Source organism: Haemorhous mexicanus, chromosome 13 (assembly GCF_027477595.1).
Source record: "Haemorhous mexicanus isolate bHaeMex1 chromosome 13, bHaeMex1.pri, whole genome shotgun sequence".
Lineage (NCBI taxonomy): Eukaryota > Metazoa > Chordata > Aves > Passeriformes > Fringillidae > Haemorhous > Haemorhous mexicanus.
The window spans coordinates 2,082,625-2,098,707 of NC_082353.1; the positions used below are offsets into that span (position 1 = coordinate 2,082,625).

General features: G+C 42.0%; 1 protein-coding gene across 6 annotated transcripts in view; it reads left to right on the forward strand.

The window, feature by feature from the left end:
- The window catches only part of USP3 (ubiquitin specific peptidase 3), a 47,137-nt gene that overhangs the window by 22,225 nt on the left and 8,829 nt on the right, over positions 1–16,083 (forward strand). For 5 of the 6 annotated variants that reach the window (XM_059857835.1, XM_059857836.1, XM_059857837.1 and 2 more), the window contains 5 exons: positions 5,029–5,112; positions 7,901–7,982; positions 10,165–10,247; positions 10,804–10,917; positions 11,593–11,706. In XM_059857835.1, the coding sequence (XP_059713818.1) occupies positions 5,029–5,112; positions 7,901–7,982; positions 10,165–10,247; positions 10,804–10,917; positions 11,593–11,706 (477 nt within the window). The remainder of the gene's footprint in view (positions 1–5,028; positions 5,113–7,900; positions 7,983–10,164; positions 10,248–10,803; positions 10,918–11,592; positions 11,707–16,083) is intronic. The other variant, XM_059857838.1, reaches the window with a different exon arrangement.

The window sequence follows — 16,083 nt, forward strand, 5'->3', positions numbered from 1 at the left end:
CTGACCCAGCTGGGCAGGGCAGGCAGACCTGCACCTGGGGAGGTGTGTGTTTGTGGGAGCACAAAAGGGAAGCAGTTCAGCCTGTGATGTCTTTTCTGCTGTAGTCGAGGGCTGAGTCATCTGTGGATGAACTGGAACTAATTGTAGCCAGCTTTGCCTTGGGGAGTTCTGTTGTGTGGATAATTCACCAGCAAATTATAACTCCTGTGCTAATGTGAAGGTGAACAAGTTTCAAAAGCAGTTTATCTTTGCTTTCATTTAGGAAATTTCAGGTTTTTCCCAGATGATAATCAGGGAAAGACACTTGAATTTGTTACTGCACCCGGTTGAAATGGGCCCAGAAGTTTGAAGATTAAACAGAAGGCATCCAGATCAACTTTTCCGCCTTTGTTTTGGACAGTACTGTGGAGGCTGCTGCCAGTTAAAGCTAATAGTTGGGTAAATTTGAGACATAATTAGGTACTGTGGAGTGTGAATGGGCTTTCAATAGCTTTGAAAAGCCTATTTGTGAACTGCAATGTAGACATGAATCCAGTAGACAGTCCTAAGTTTATGCCATGGTGGTTCTTTTAAGTGAACTTTTATGTAAAGATGAGTATGTTATGCTACCAGGGTGGGCTGCCTCAATAATTTGAAAGTCAAGACAATACTATTGTAAGACTTAATTGAATTTTATTTCTACTTAAAAATAATGCAGATATTTTGATGCAGTGTCAGCTTTTATATTTTTATGTGCAGTTCTGTTTACTGCACAATGTTGAGTATGATGCTTTTATTCCATTTTTATCCTATGGATCCGAATTTACTGTGTTCCTTGGCTTGCATGATAGTATCAGTGAACAGGCCTGTATGGGCTTTCTAAGAAGGCAGCATTTGATCCTTTGCCTTCCTTTGGCCATGACATAATCTGTAATGCAGTCTTTCCAGAGGGTTTTGTTCTTTGCTTACTCAGTCCTCCTATTCAACTGCTCAATTTTACTAGTGGAAAAGTTGAGAGAATTTGTTAATATTTTGTTTTGAGAGTACAACTCTCTTCTTGATTCTTTGGTCACTTTTGAGACAATAGATGCAATACTAAACACTCAGACTAAATTATGTTTGAGACCTTAACTGCTGAGAGAGTCCTGAATCCCACTTTTTGGAGGTAATCAGCCTTTTAGTTAGTTCTAAAGTAGTACACACAAAGAGTTGCAAGAAGTACAGATCTCTTTTGTCTTCAAACTGTCATAGGGTGCTTTCTCATTCTGTGTTAGGGGGATTTTTTGTGCACAAAAAGTAAAATGATACATGTAAGAACCCCACTTTCCTGAAAGAGGACTCTTGTAAATTGGTTTTCTCTGTGCCAGTGCACAGACAGTCGGCACTGAAGAAGAAAGGCTCCCTTGTTGATATATGTTATGAACAAAAAAAAGTTACCTTTTTTTTTAAGAGAAGGGGCTGCAGAGGAGTTTTGAGTTGAGCTGGGAATTGATTGCTGGCCAAGAGTTCTTTGTTAGTGAAATGTTGTAATTACCTGTTGAGTATCCTTAAGTATCGCCGTTAAACTCTCTATTGTAGAGAATTTTTGTTTTTCAGTACCACCCTTGCCTGCTGCCAGGAGGATGACAACCACCCCTCCGACGGTGGGGAGAGGGAGATATTTGCATGTCAGAAGACATGCAAATTTATCTCAAAACCCAGACTGCACTGGGACGGGACCTTCACCAAATCCTGGAAAATACCCCAAAAGAGACAAGCCAAAGCAGAATTGAGAGGTCAGGGTGGTGTCTGGACAGCAGGGCCGAGGTCCGAAGCCGGCAGAGATGCTTGAAAACCTCGGTCACTCCTCGCCCCATCTACAAACGATGCCAGTCGGACCCAAGATCCCCTGGACTGACAACCCAAACTGTAAACCCTGTGTATACTCTCATTGTCCTTGCAGTAACAGGACTCCCGGCTCTGTCCTTGGTGAGCAGAGCTGCGAATCGTCCTCTCCTGAGTCTCCCTGAGGGCGGCGGCAGAACTCCGTGGACCTGCCAAAACCCCCATTTTCAGCTGATCACTTTAATGAAGGCACTAAAAGGAGGAAGGTCTCCTGCCCCTGTTAATTTCAATATATTTGCATATTATGTTTCCTGTGTTCATTTAATCCCAGACACAGTTTGCAGGTCAGATTTCTCATCCATTACCCTCCTGGTTATCCCTTAAAGGGACACAGCTGTGTCAGGGGTGTGTGTGTGTTCCTGGCTGGTGTAAAAATAACCAACTGTCAAGGACTTAGAAAAATTCTTTTTCAGTCTCTGTGAAGAGGTTTCTCTTTTAAAAACAAACCAGACTTACTGTGCTGGTGCCTTGAGCACTGGAAAATGAGATTGCTTAGTCCTATTATTATGCATTCTACAATCAGTGAAAATAAGAGTAAAAAGCATTTTATCCAGACAGTAAAACTTGAGCTCTTAGGTGTTGGCATAACTAAGGAAACATGGCTTTTCTTAATTTTTCCTATCCTTCGAGTTCTTGAAATCTAGTCCGGGCTTCTAAACACAGCATGAAGTTCTGTCCCTCCTAAGCACTGTAACAGCAGTAAGCGCTCATGTTCCCAGAGCAGTGCATACATTCACTGGCTCAATGCCATTTTAGAAGCAAAGGAGGCTAGGTCTTGGAGGTAGCAGAGGTACTAAAAATAGTGTATAGAGGAAAATACTGTACTAAGCCATATAAGGGACCCTCTGCAAGGTATAGAATTTGTTCTGTGTCGTTGCTGTTAAAGCATATTTTAGAGCTACTGTATCCAAAAAATGTGTATGTTGATTTGCTATAATCCTGAGGATCATAAATAAAGCAGCTGTTTTGAATGGCAGCTTCACATACAGTTACAGGATGTAATTTCTCAGCAGTTTACCCTTAAGGTGTGTGGGCTTAGCAAATTTAGGTTACTAAAACAAACTACTTCTAAATCTGTTTACTTGGTTTATCCAAAATAGTTTGGAGGTAATGCTGTTATTTCTAATAGTAGTGCTGAATCCTCAGTGTTGCAAGAGGTAGGTTTTAAAAGCCTACCTATTAAAAAGAGAAATACAAGATTGTCTTGATTCTAAGTGAAACTTATGATTGCTTTTCCAGTGTTGGAAGGACCCTGACATTTACTGATGTATTTGGTTTTATTGTTCCATCTTGGGGCAAGTACTAAACTGGCGTGTAAAAATAAGGTTAATGTGATCTTCAGGGCATGGGAGCAATGAAATCATCTTTCAGCAATAAGTTCTCATTGATGGCTTCAGTGAGCTTGTATCTGCTTCCATCCCCTGCTTTCTCAACAGTAGCTACTCCAGCATTAGTGGCAGTGTGACTCTGCTGGTGCAGCTGGGGTGCCCCTGCTCAGGAGTTCCACACTGTGTATTAGCTGACTGGGCCTGTGTATTCTGAGTGTTGGCCTGAGAGCTGGGTCCGGGTTGGTGGGAGTGCCAAATGCAGGAGCACCTCATTAGGTCTTTGTAGGTAGCTGAAAAAGCTGACAAGGACTACCTAAGATGTGGCTGAAAAATAAGGACATTAGCAGACTTCTTCCCCCTCCCAAACTAACTTGGTCTGTGGCCGTCTTTAAAAATGTAAAAGAAAAAATACTGGTAATCTTACTAATTTCTAGATCTTGTGTTGTTGCAGGCCCCCAGCTGGGTAATAATTTGCATTGACTCCATGATTCCAGAAGGCTGATCTGTCACTTTATTATACTATACTTATTAAGAAATCCTTACAGACAGTCACAATACTGGTGGGCCCAATTGGTCCTTCAATCTAAACACCATCACCACTGGCCAATTAAGAAACCACCCTTTGGTAAACAAATCTCCATAACACATTCCACATGTTCACAACAAGTGCAGCAAGTGAAGATAAGAATTGTTTATCATTCTCTTCTCTGATCTTCTCACAGCGTTTCCCCAGAACAATGCCTGGGAAAGTTGTGTTTTCTCTCTGTGGCCAGAGGGCTGCTGCCACACCATAACTGCTGTGTGTAATGTTTGGATGTCTTGAGAGGTGTCATGTTAATTTCTCTTCTTAGAGGGAAAAATCAGAGGTACTGAAGACACTGTTCTTAGGTGCTCCATTCAGTGGCAAGGACCTTTACTTTCTCAACTCTGTAGCCTTTTCAAGAATGTAGAATTCGAAGAAACACTGGCAATACTTGCGGATTTATGCAAGAAAGAGGGTTGTGAATTCCAGTTGTGCCTGAAGTCAGTAGCTTCATTAAATTAGGAAGCAAAGTCAATCTGCTCCAGGAGAGGAATAGCCTGAGGTGATGATGATAATGTATTTTGCATTTGAGTCACTCTTGTGCCAAATAGAAAGGAGAGACATAGCTACAGTTCTGATATTAAACACATCCAAAGTTAGTTTTCCTCACTTGTTCACTTGCCTGTCAAAATTTGAAGCTGTAATTTGACACTTCACAGTATGTACAGAAACTGATGAGTGATTGATATTTGTGGTTAAGCACGAGATGCAAGTTGCCACAGACTTCTGGCCTGACTTTGGAAAACTCAAGTGATCTCTTAGTCCATCATCTTCCCTGGAGTTTTTTCAGTAGCACAGACTTTTTTGTTTTGTATATATCTGTTCAGCACTTCAGGTTTCAGTGATAACTTACAATGTTAAAATAGTTTAAAAATTAATAAAAGCTTTATATTCTGTTTACCAGGGGTCAGTGGGTCTTTTCTGACAAATCTGTGGATAGACTACTGATTCTGCTTTTTGTTACACTGTTTCAGTTTTTATTGAACTAGAATTCTGCCTCAGGCCAGGCAGTACATCATGCTTTTGATTTATAATAAAGAACTAAACAAGCAGCAAACCCATGTAATAAGATGGTTCCTGTACCCTCTTCTGCTGCAGGGGGTTTCTTGGAGGGAACCAAACTCAGTGTGGGGTGCTGTGCTCCCCAGTTTCTCATAATTCACTGGATCCCTTTGGTGCTTTCCATACATAGGCTTGTGTTTGATCTGCTTCACTGAGGTGCTTTGTGTATTTTGAAAAATGTTTTTCTTGCAGTTATCGCTGTGATGATTTTGTAGTCAATGATACCAAGATGGGCCTGGTACAGAAGGTCAGAGAGCACCTACAGAACTTAGAAAAGTAAGTTGTTTGTTTTCACCCAGACTGCCTTGGGCAGACTAGTAATAGTGCATCATTGAAGTGGTATTTGTTTCATTTGTGTATATGTATCTAATTACATGTGTCTTAATCCTTCTATGTGTCTGACACTGCATTTAAAAACCTTTTCATCGCTGAGGTGCAGAGGTGCAGAGGAAATGGATTTGATTGATCACGATCGTATGTCCTGGTCTGTTGTCAGAGTTTTGTCAAAAAATTAGAATAGGCTTTTTTTATCAGAGAAATTCAAGAAGAAGTGCAGGTGGAAGTAGTCTTCATATTAATTGTACAGTTTGATTTGCTAGCAAAAAGATTAAGAAGACTTATGAACTTTGGAACTGCACAGAAGAGACATTTTCTTCCTTTGCCTCTGTCTGGTGCTGTTCCACTGGAAAGCAGATAATCTGATCCTGGGTGATGTATGTGCTGTGGCCAGTCCTAGAGGGCAAAGAATGCTCGCACAGTTGGCCTGAAAATCTTACCTAATGCCAAGCAGAAATGAGAGTGCATTCAGTGCTTCCATATACATCAGAATGCCCCTGAGTTCACACAGGACTCCTGCTACAAAATTCCTGTCATCTGGAGAAATCTCTGGATATTCCCTGAGCTAAGTGTATCAATTACTTGGTAGGTTATATTAATATTTTCATTATTTTCTATCCTCTTTTGATGGTCTTGTCAGGTACATTATGAGATGTAAAGATGTTTAAGTATAATGAGAAGTGAATTGGAAACATCCAAGCAATCTAACTTCTTGGGAGGTAAAAGATACAGTGCAGGCTTCTATTCAGTGTAATGGGGGTTTTTGCTTGGAGGCCATTTTAATAAAAAAGAAAAAAAAAGGAAAATCCTACCAACCAAACCCTGAAACAAGCTATGATTTCAGCATCCAATTAGAGAGAAATCATCAACTGGTTTAACTGAGGGGCCATGTCATGGTCTGAGCCTGGCGAAATGCCAGTGCTTCCATGAGAATACCTCTTTTCCTGGTATCTACTGTGAGATGTGATCAGAGACAGAGCAGAGCAGGCTCCAACTTACGAATGAAAGGAAAAAAACTTTATTAACCTGAAGCTACAGGGAAAAACACACAGAACACAGGATGAAAACCTTCTAAATTTCCTCCTCCTCCCCCCACCAAATTTCCTAATTCCGTTACCACCCTTTGGATAATCAATTCTCAATTCTTTGAGAAGAGAGGAGTCCCTCTTGCACCACAGACTTCCCTAGGAAACAGTCGAAACTTCTCGTGTTTCCGTGTCAGCCCGGAGAACATTTTGCCATCGCGACCTCTTCCTTCCATGTCCAGTGCTCTCACCACTGCACATGGACCAGAGCTGCTTCTAGGGTTTTTCCCTTTAAGGATGCTTTGTCCAGTTCCAAAAAGAGCACAGTCCCTCTCCTTTTGGGACACCTGTCCCACACCCAAATTTCACCCCCTGGGGGCCAAGGGGTCTCTTGAACAGAGATCATCTTCCTCTTCTTCTTCATCAAAGACGGAGGGCACCACCACCACCCTCCTCACCCGTCATCTCTGTTCACACACCTTCACATCACCGCACTCTCCGCGCTCTGAGCCCTTGCCTCCCCCTAGAATGCAGTCTCTGTGTCACAGGAACTCAAGGATTCCGTCCATAGCTATCCAAGAAAAGTCCAGCCAAAAGCCACTCCATCATCTCCTCCCACCTAGAATTCTTCTCAACTTCTCTCAATCTCACCAACTCCAGGAGGAATCAGCATTTGCAAGGTTTCCGTCGTCCCAAGAAGGGTTAAAAGTCCCAGGCTCTGCCGGTTTGGTTCATGAACTCCCACGCTGGCTGCCCTGCTGGGCACCCCCCCTTCTCCTTCACTCCAGCCGCGCTATCACAGGCACAGGCTGCTCTCTCTCTCTCCCTCCGGGGGGGGGGGGGGGGGGGGGGGGAATGGGGGATGGCTGCCCGAAGCCCTCGCAGTGCAATGCTCCTCCACCCTTCGGCCCAGGCCTGGCCTACCTCCCTCCGGCCGCATGGCTCCCCTCCCCCCTGCCCAGCTCGGAGCTGGGCAGGGGAGGTCTGCTCTTGTCCCAGACTGGAACTCAAAAGGAACTTCCAGTGGGAGTTCACAGCTTTTAACCCCCTGTGTTCTCAGAGGCGTATCCATGCCCTCAGTGGACAAACCAGGTGCCAATATTAAAATTTGGACACCGATTGGCGTGACCACACCATCCCAAAAAAAACTCATTTCCCCTCAAACCACGACAGGCCATTAATTTCCATTGATGTGCAAAAGACTAAGCAATTATTTTTGTAACTTAGTATTACACAAATGTAAGAACTTCATCTACTTTTCTTTAAGTAAGAGAAGTCAGTTATAATATGCAAGTACTAACATCCCACATATTCTTGATTTTTGGTATCTTAATTTTGTCCTGATAATTTTTTTGAGTTGTATTTTTAAAGGCTTAGATGATTTTCTTGACAGAAGAACTTTATTTCTTTTACCTAGGAGAAGGATGAATATTTTAGATGACAAGTAGCTACTAAGGCCACTCTTGAAGGCACACATCGCTAAGCAGAACATCCTGCATAAACTTACTGGTGGGCTGTGGGGCTGTGCCCTGAGGGAGGTGCAGCCAATTTCATACTGCAGCAATGGGGAGCCTGTTTGCTGTCAGGGACAACTGGTGACAGATGGAATCACTTTGTTAAACATGAGTTGATTTTCTCTGGTCCATTCCACACAATATGTTGTTTTTTCTGGTAAATAACCACTTTTAATTGTTTTCCAACAGTTCAGCCTTTACATCAGACAGACATAGGAAAAGAAAACTATTGGAAAACTCATCTCTGAACAGCAAGTTGTTGAAAGTAAATGTAAGTACAACAGATCCAGTACAGTGAGTTTAAAGGATTTTTGTAAACCTGCTGATATTTATAGTTGGCCTACACCCAAATTGTGCTTGGTGCACTCTGGCGTCTTCTGGCCACACACCTGAAAAAGGCCCTTCACACACAAACATGGCTGATGCTCTGCTGCATTTCTCTTGATGGAGACTGAGCTTTCCTGGGCTTTAGAAGGGTTTCGTGTCAAGATGGAGCTTTGCTTTTCTGAGCAGGCAAGGAGCTTTTGTCATTTTTTGGTTTTTGGGTTTTTATTGTCCCGGGTGCAGAAGGCAAAGGAGGAGGTACATTCTTGAGGGAGGCTAAGAGTAATTGTCAGGAAAAGGTAAAAAATGTTACCAGTTTTTTAAAAAAGCTCAGTAAAACTTGCTTTCAAGAGGAACTATGGACTGTTTTTAAGCTTTTCTTCTCCTCATTTGATATTCCTGCTATTTTAACTTCAGATCTGCAGGATAGCACCTGAGAGAGGAGGATCCAGCCCTGGCTAGATGGCTGAAGGGCTGCATCATTTCTTCCAAACAAAGAATGTCTCAAGTCAGATGTCTCTTTTGCACAGATTGGATTATGGGAATTTCTTATTTTCATAATTTTTCCCAGAATTTGAGGATGGAAAGGGGAGATACTGACCCAGGTGTATTCAACTGGTTCATTTTCACCCTTGGGAAAATGGGGGAGAGATGGAGCAGAGCTTTTGGGCTGTGGAACAGTGGTGTCACCAAAAGGAGCTGGAGCAGCAGCTCCTTCGGCCATAGGAACAACTGCCCGAGGGGATGGGAATGGGAATAAGAGCCTGGGGTGGAGCAAAGCAGTTGGTTGCTGTTGGCAAAGTCTGGAGGGGCTTAGTTACTTTAAAAAATGCACTACTACAGTCAGTTTAGGGTTTTCTGAATGTGCTGTCTGCACTTCCTGCACTGTCCCAGTCTTGCAGAGATTGAGGAAGCCTAGGAGAAATAGTGGGGCTTTCTTGCTATGGCAGTACAGAGCATCATTGTCTGGGAAACTGAAAGCCAGTAAAAACCAAACGAAAAATTCTAGGCAACATTTAGATAGGGACAAGACAGACTTAGAAAGCTTGAACTAAATGCTTATTTTATTCTTCCCACTCTGTGCTGTTTTGTCAGGTTTAATAATACTTCAATATTGCCTCTAACAACAGCTTCTTTTTTATTGTTGGCATATTGAATCTTATCTTGAACTGCAGGGGCAATGCTGCATTAGTGCTGTGCTGTGGCACTTGGGGCAAGAGTGAGAAAAGAATGTGCTCAGGACACTGTGGTGTTTGCACTTTGAGACACTAAAAGATTTAAAAGCCCAGCTCTTAAATTCTCTTAGAATAATGAATGATGCCCAGAAATTTGATGAACTTCCAGTGTGGTGTTTTGTGGACAGTGGAATGTGTTCAAATGTTGCAGATTCTAGAATCATAAATGCAGTGTTGTCCACATTTTTTTTCCCTTTACTCCCCACCCGCACTGGAGATAATTTGACAAAAAGCAAGCACATCTGTGGGTTCATTGTTCTAGGCTGTAAATGGTGTGTGTATTTTGCTTCTCTTCTTTCAACTATGTGCCTCTTCTTTGCACAGTCTAACTTGACTGTTTATTTCACTTGACTGTTTATTTCAAATAAATGCTGTTGTCTTGTCTTTCAAAAACCCTTCTGGCCACCACAGAATCCCACTGAGACTCAGACTAGTGCTGGTGACTTAAAAGCAACCTGTAGGTGGCCACACTGCTTATTAGACGTGGGAAAAGATGGATGAGGATTGGTACTTTGATTTTTTAAAGGCGCTGTAGGGAAATTGCTGTTCAGTTCTCACTAACACTCTTGGAGTGTGAATATTTAACATACATACACACAAATCCTTGGCAATAAGAGCCTGTGATTAACTGTGTTGTCCTATTCTAGATTTATTTGCACAGGAAAAGACATAGTAGAGTTTTCTCTTGACAGGAATGAGTAAGAAAGAGTTTTCATGTCAAGATGGAGCTTCAGGGCAGTTTGAGCTGCTGAGGTGGTTGCTTTGGCTTTGCAGCTGCACTCAGTGAGTTGGTTATTGTTCAGATCTGTGCTTGATCCAACAGTGATGGCTCTGGAGGGGGGAAGTGGTGGAGCAGTGATAAATCTTTCTGTAACCTAACTGTTCTCATTCTAGGGAAGCACCACTGCCCTTTGTGCCACAGGCCTTCGGAACTTGGGGAACACTTGTTTCATGAATGCAATCCTTCAGTCACTCAGGTACCTTCCCCAGCTCTCCCACCACTCTCAGGGGGCTCGTGTGCTGTAGCATTGGGCAGGTGAATTTGGCATGTTCTCACTGGACAGAAGCATATCTGAATTTGCAGGAGTGGGTGTGCAAGGGTCGATAAAGTTGTGTTTCACGGTGTGAGGCATATCCTGTGGTACAGCATTCCAGAGGAAACGTGCTGTGTCCTTGGCAGACCAGGAGAGTGGCCCTTCACTGCCAAGGCCAGTAAAATAAGTTAACTTTCTCAGCAAATGCAAGTCTGGGTTGTTAGGAAATGATAGCTCAGTCTGGCTCTCTTAGACAAAGCAGAGCCAAAATGTAATTATTTTAGGAAGCTGGGATGACAGTGATATTTGCGGATCTGCAGAGTTATTGACAGAAGGTATTTGCTATAGTGTTTCTTGTCTCTTGAACTGTTTGTGATTGCCATCCTGTATCACTGCATGAAGTGGTGTTTATGCATTTCAAAGAACAAGCTCCAGAATACATAATATTATCCTTTTTCTCTGCCCTTGAAGGATTTAATTCTTGTTTCATTTTTCCTAGTAACATTCAGCAGTTTTGCTGTTACTTCAAAGAGTTGCCTGCGGTGGAGCTAAGGAATGGAAAGACGGCAGGGCGGCGAACTTACCACACCAGGAGCCAGGGGGATAACAATGTGTAAGCTGTGTGTGCCTTGTGAGCTCTTAGCTGTGCGGGAAACAGCAAGTTTGGGCTGCTGGGGCCACTGGACACTTTTGATCTTGCACAATTCACAGGGGACAGAGGCACAGAATAATTGTCTACAAGGAAAGAAACTCGTATCACTTGCAGCTTGCTGTTACAAGTCTGATGCTGCAGGGAGAGGCAGTCAGATACATCAGGTAGTGCTGGAGTGTGACACGTTAAATCATGTTAAGAAGTCCTCTTGATATGTGCTGCAGACATTATGCTACTGACTTCCAGCTAAAATAGGGTCATGAGGATGTGACTGCAAGTCAACCTACTGCAACTACTACTACAGAGAGTTCAGGACTAAGTGATTGACGATCTGAAGGTTGCTTGAGCAAGTGTTAAAAGGATGATGTTAGCAGAGTCCGCACTGAAATGGCAAACAGTGCGTAGGTGTTCACATGAGTTCATCCTGATCGTCTGAAATACAGTTTTCCAAATCTGTGTGTCTTCAACAATTGTGGGTAGGATTTTAGATGTAAAACCTTTGAAGCTACTGGAAAGGATACCTAGTCGTTACAGTCTTAACCCAGCTAATGTTTGATACTTGTACCATTGAACAAGTAAACCTCTAAGGGTTGTAAACAAACGCACATTAAACACCAGCTCTTACTTTCTTTACAGTTCACTTGTGGAAGAATTCAGAAAGACACTCTGTGCTTTATGGCAAGGAAGCCAAACTGCATTTAGTCCAGAGTCTTTATTTTACGTTGTTTGGAAAATTATGCCAAATTTTAGGTAAGTTTTTAAAAAACATAACGGTATTCTTGATTGCAACCGCATATTGCTGGTGTCTTACTCTAAAATGGGCTGCATTCACAGGATGCACTCTGTGCAGCTTTCCATATGCCTACAGATGTGCTTTGAAAAGGATCTTTGCTTTGATCAACAGTTTTCTGTTCATCACTAGTGTTTGCTTTTTCTTTCTGCCCTTCTACCACATGTAGCAGTTTCAGAGAGGATAGAGATCTCACATGAGAAACAGTGGTAGTTGTACCTTTGAGCTAGTGTTCCAAAGGAATCAAGCTATTGACTGCCAGGTGCAGGGTGTTGACAGAATCTGGGCTTGGCTGCAATAAGAAAATGATGTAGTCAGATTAAAAAAGATACAGCACCTACAGGTCTAAATGCAAACATACTGGCTGAAACTTCCTTGATTCTCTCAAAATACAATAGTCACCAGCTGGACATGATATAAGGGCTGTAAGAAAAAAGCTCTGTGCATAATAAGCATTTTGGGCCCATACTTACAAAACAGATGATAAAGTGGTAAAGAAGGTTCCCCAAGTAAAACCAAGTATCATTCCTCTCTAAGGTCTCCCTGTCCTGACCCCTGAACCTCTTTCAAAGGAGCACTGAAATCTGTTAGGATATATTGTGATGAAGGTAAGTTGCTGTTATAGTTTATCGTAGTTTGGTTTTTAGTTAAGGAAAAAAATCCACCAACTACGGAAGTAATTCCCTATAAAAACCGTAACAGCTTCATTTGGACCTGACAAAACCAATCAGCTAGCTAATTTTAAATATTGACACCCTGTTAAACCACTTAAAAAAGTGAAATACACCTCTGTGAAATCACCATCAACAACATAATCCCAGTTCAGAAGCGCTGAAACAGCTGAAAGCAATGCTGCAAGCCTCTGCAGCCACTGCCTGGCAGAAATCATATGACCAACAACAAAAAACCATTTCCTAATGCAAAGCCCAAATAAAAAAACATCAGACTCTTTTTCCCTATAACTCATAAAATGCCTTGGAGAGATGTAGTGTTCTGACCACAGCCATGAGCAGAAGCACCAATACTAAAGCAAGCACATGTTGAAGTAACTGTAATTTGATTAAAAGCTTAGAGAGAAATGAAAGGGATGAAAAACCTTGCCGCAGGGATAGAAGAAGAGACCTCTGCTTCCCAAGAATAGATAAAGAAAACTTTGGTCTCTGTACTAAAACAGTTCATCCTCAAAATTGCACCCCAATAAACTGAAATGACCCACTTTAGCAATTGTGAAAAAACTACAAAACGTAGGAGAGACTTCACAATTGTTAATTTCCAGGTGGTAGCAATCAGTGAAAATTAAAACCACGAAAGAACTGTTTTTTGTGAAAAAATCTCCATGACATGGCAAGAAAGACTCCTCTCCCTAAGCAAACTGAAGTATTAAAAGTAATAAACTGACTGAAAATACCACATTTTGTCTCTTTATGTTGTCAGAGAGAAAAGAAAGAGTTGGAAGGAGGAGAAATGTTCTGAAGGTTTTATTCTGATTTTTTATTATTTTTCTTTTAGTTTGGTTAATAAAGATTTCTTTATATCCTTTAAAGGTTTGAGCCTGCTTTGTGCTCTCTTCCTAATCCTTATCTTGCAGCAAAAAATGAATAAATAATTCTAATGAGTGCCAAACCCACTATGTTGGTTGGTGTGTTAACTGAAAAACTCAGATTAGCGAACCAAAACCACTGGAAGCCATGCAGTGGCTCCATGTTTTCACATAATAAAGATATCCTCTTCCCTGTTATATCTCTAGCACTGCTGAAAAGATGCTGTGAATACATCTGCTCAATGAATAACCCAAACAACACAAATCTGTTTATTCTGTTCTTCACATAGCTAGTTTCATTTTGCTTATGAGAATCAAGGAAGTTTAATACCAGTAGTTGCCAGCAGTGACCAAAACATTATAGTCAAAGAAATATCATCCATTATGTCTGGGGCTAGTGTCCCTATTACAGGCTTCTCCATAATTCTTGTTAGACCAAGTGAGGAACCTGTTCCTTGAAGTTCCTCAAGCAAATTTTCAACTGTGGGTGCTATCATAGCTTTTAAAAGAAAAAGTGCTCTTTTTTGGGGTTCTCCCTCTTCCCTTTTTATTCCCAGTTTACTGGGAGCATGTCCACAATTAATGAATAAGGGAACTCATAAAATCAAATGGAGAATAGTCAGCTGCTTTTAGCATGTCCCTACTCCCTCATGATGTAGGGAGAAAATTTGAATTTGTTCAGTGCTTAGTTGAATGTTCTAAAAACTAATGATGCTGAAATTCCAGTTGTGTCTTGTATGGTCCCTGGGAGATGAGGAGGAGAAGGCAGATGGACAGATGTGTGGAAGAAGATGGAGCCAGGAGCCTGCTTAGCAGCACACCAGCCACTTTGGGGTGTGCTTATGGAGCCTGAAATGGTGGGGCAAGGGAGGGGCAGCTGGAAAGGGGTTCAGTTATTTTAGTCCAATGAGATTTTGTTTGTTAAAGTGAAGGACTGTGCGTGCTGCTCTCCCTGAGGAGGGTTATAGAAGAAGCTGCTGCTTCTGCTGCCCTCTGTGCCTCCACTGCAGCAGGGAGTGGAGAATGCCATTTGTAATTGCTACAGGCCCAACTGCAGGGCCTCTGGGCTCTCCTGCTCCCTGGCTGCCCTTACGCTGCGTGCAGGGCAGTTCTGCAGCCTCATGCCAAGTTGCAAGATGTGTGTTTTGCTGATTTACTGCTGTATAAGTAGTGTACTCTATTTTCCTGGTATTCCTCTTTATATCCTATCCTCTTGCTACTGGGAAAAAGTGTTGGGAGTGGGCTTGAATTGAATTGCTTCAGGTGGATGGACATCAGTTTTATTATACAAGCAGACTTTCAGACTCTGCTTTGTGCTGAAGGGCTCTAACATAATTTATTTTAAACAGTGCATTGTCCATATCAGTCCTTTTAAAGATCTGTATTTATAATTATGTATCTTAACAAATCCAAAGAATTTTCTATCTATAATTAGCATACTTCTATGCAAGTATTAATACATGCATGAGGAGCACAGCCAACAATGTGGAACAATTCCTGAGATTTATTTGTTGCAGACCGAGTGTGCCAAGCTCTTTTGGGGGAATTTCATGTTGAAAAGGTGTCTGAAGCAAAGACTTTCCATACATTTAATCTTCGGCTGTTTAGTGTGGTTGTGTCTGTGGTTATTGAAGAAATCTGTATTCAGTAACCTAATCAAATCCTGTGCTACTGTAGCAACTTCAAAGCCCTGCACAATTAACATGCAGCTTTGAAGCAGAGTTTGGTTATACTACTTTGTTTTAACAAACATATAATTACTTTGCCACTTTGGGACAAAAAGTCCCATCTTGGCTGTACAGGATTGTGGCCTGTTGAAGCACAGCAGTGTTTCTGGGTGCTGGGTTTTCTGTTGTAAAAGATAGGCAGTGCTGCCCATGTGTCTAGATACAGACTCCTTGATTTATTTTAAAGCTGCTGGTTTGGAAGAAAGCATTACTCTAATTCTACAAGGTGAAAATTGTTTATTTTGTTATCTCTTGGCAATACTCTCATTGGACACATCTGTGTTCCTCACTGAGTACATCAGCCTCACATTGCATATTTCTGTTGCAGTGAGTCCGTTAGCATTTCTCTCCCCTTCTGGGTACTCTGCCTCAAATCCTACAGGATTTTTCCCTCCCCTGAGCACTCGCATTTATATACCCATTTGTATTTGTCTTCCAGACATTCCTATCTGACAGCTACTGCCAGCACTTAGTAGTGAGGTGGAGAAGGGGAGGCCTGATAAAGCAGTTTATGAGAACGGACAGGAGGTAGAGGGGAAGCCAGCTCTTGCTATGTAGGGATTTCTGTAGCTTAGGCTTACAATGACTTGCACGTACTTAGGTCAGTGTTGCACAAAGCTTTCAGTGTTTCACTACATGTCTTGTCATACTTTGTCATTAAGTGTGCAGCTTAATGGCAAGTGAACAGCAGCTGTTTGTTGAATTTGATGCATGATTCAGCTTAAACAACTTAAAAGGCATGTTTTACCCTGATGGCTTCTCTGTTCTTTTCGGTAAGGTTTTTTAGTGGTGAAATAATAATGGTGATTGAGCAGCATTGCTGCTGATGCCACAGTACAGCTCCACAGACTGGAGCCCTGTCCTACCAAATCCAAATGCTCGAGAGATGCTCTGAATATCCCCATCATTACCTCCCTCTCCCAGAAAATGAGTTATGCAGGGGAAGTGTGCAACTCTGGGCATGGCTGTAGATCTCATCCTAGAAGAAATGGTGCTCTCATCCTAATTATTTCAGACTTCATACTGATGCTGAAAAATGCATGCAGAATACAAACCTAGAGACTAAATTC